Genomic DNA, 1,015 nt, shown 5'->3' with positions numbered 1-1,015 from the left:
ACAGTTCAAAACTACATTCGATTGTTGAAATCGTGTACTAGAACATATACGGAGGAGATTTCATAATGCATACATGCTAGGAGATCACCTTTAAATGTAGTGAATGTAAGCGAAAGTCTACCCTGAGCCTAAGGTAGTTCAGGCAGTTCGAAAAGCAATCAAATGTTGTCACTAGAGTACTAATATCATAGGCGAAGCGGCCATATATATATTTGCTTCTAGGAGATCACCTTTAAGTGTGGTGAATCTTTGCGAAGGACAACACTGCGCTTCCGGTAGTCCTGGCAGTTCAAACTGCAATCAAAATGTTGTTGCTAGAGTACTAATATCATAGCTGAAGTGGCTATGTAATGCCGTGCTTCTCGGAGTCCAATTTCATGTGTGTTGAATCTTTGCGAAGGACAACACTGCGCTTCCGCTTCTGGACAACAATTCAATGATCACGAGCAAACAAAACCACACGCACTAATCGCGTCGCTCACACACCATAATGCGTACACATCGAAACTCTGACGTCACACATTGCCAAACTTCTGGGTTATGGTAGCTAATCTGGATTCTCAGGCTCAAATGAAAGTGTTTTTTAACAATATCCAATATATCCCAGAAATGTAATCTGAGGGCTGAATTCTGCACAGATTCAAAGTCTTGCATGAAAAGGTGGTTCCAAAATCTACCACCCATCCACATCCGTCCGCCCTAGATAATCTTCGTTCAGAAAGATGACGTGCCTGTACCGGTGCAACACGTCGACGAGCCTTTGTTGACACTCTTTCCAACATTTACTCCTATCCACCATTACGCCCAGCCTGCTGTCTTTGTCTTTGCCATTCGTTTCGACACCTCCGCGCCGCTTTGTACCGCTCTGCTACTCAGCGCTCTTCACTCGGTTGCCTCACCACGCTGAATAGAACATTTACAGGCTACATCCCCAAGCAAATAGCGGCCGATGACGAATCACTGTTATTTGCAAATACTTTGAAGCACGAGAAATTCTTCAGGTCTGGACAACCAA

At 44.1% G+C, this 1,015-nt stretch overlaps 1 protein-coding gene across 1 annotated transcript; it reads right to left on the bottom strand.

The window, feature by feature from the left end:
* Positions 1-171: 171 nt before the first annotated feature.
* On the bottom strand, positions 172-782 carry Tsp_14814 (hypothetical protein). The gene is made up of 3 exons (XM_003368177.1): positions 678-782; positions 487-630; positions 172-294 (listed from the first exon to the last, which is right to left on the bottom strand). Exons 1-3 carry the CDS (start codon positions 780-782, stop codon positions 172-174), a joined length of 372 nt encoding a protein of 123 aa, XP_003368225.1.
* Positions 783-1,015: the final 233 nt, after the last annotated feature.

Source organism: Trichinella spiralis (genome assembly GCF_000181795.1).
Source record: "Trichinella spiralis strain ISS 195 chromosome Unknown Scfld2939, whole genome shotgun sequence".
NCBI classification, from domain to species: Eukaryota; Metazoa; Nematoda; class Enoplea; order Trichinellida; family Trichinellidae; genus Trichinella; species Trichinella spiralis.
The sequence above is the reverse complement of the archived record's forward strand: the minus strand, read 5'-3'. Positions and strand labels throughout refer to the sequence as shown.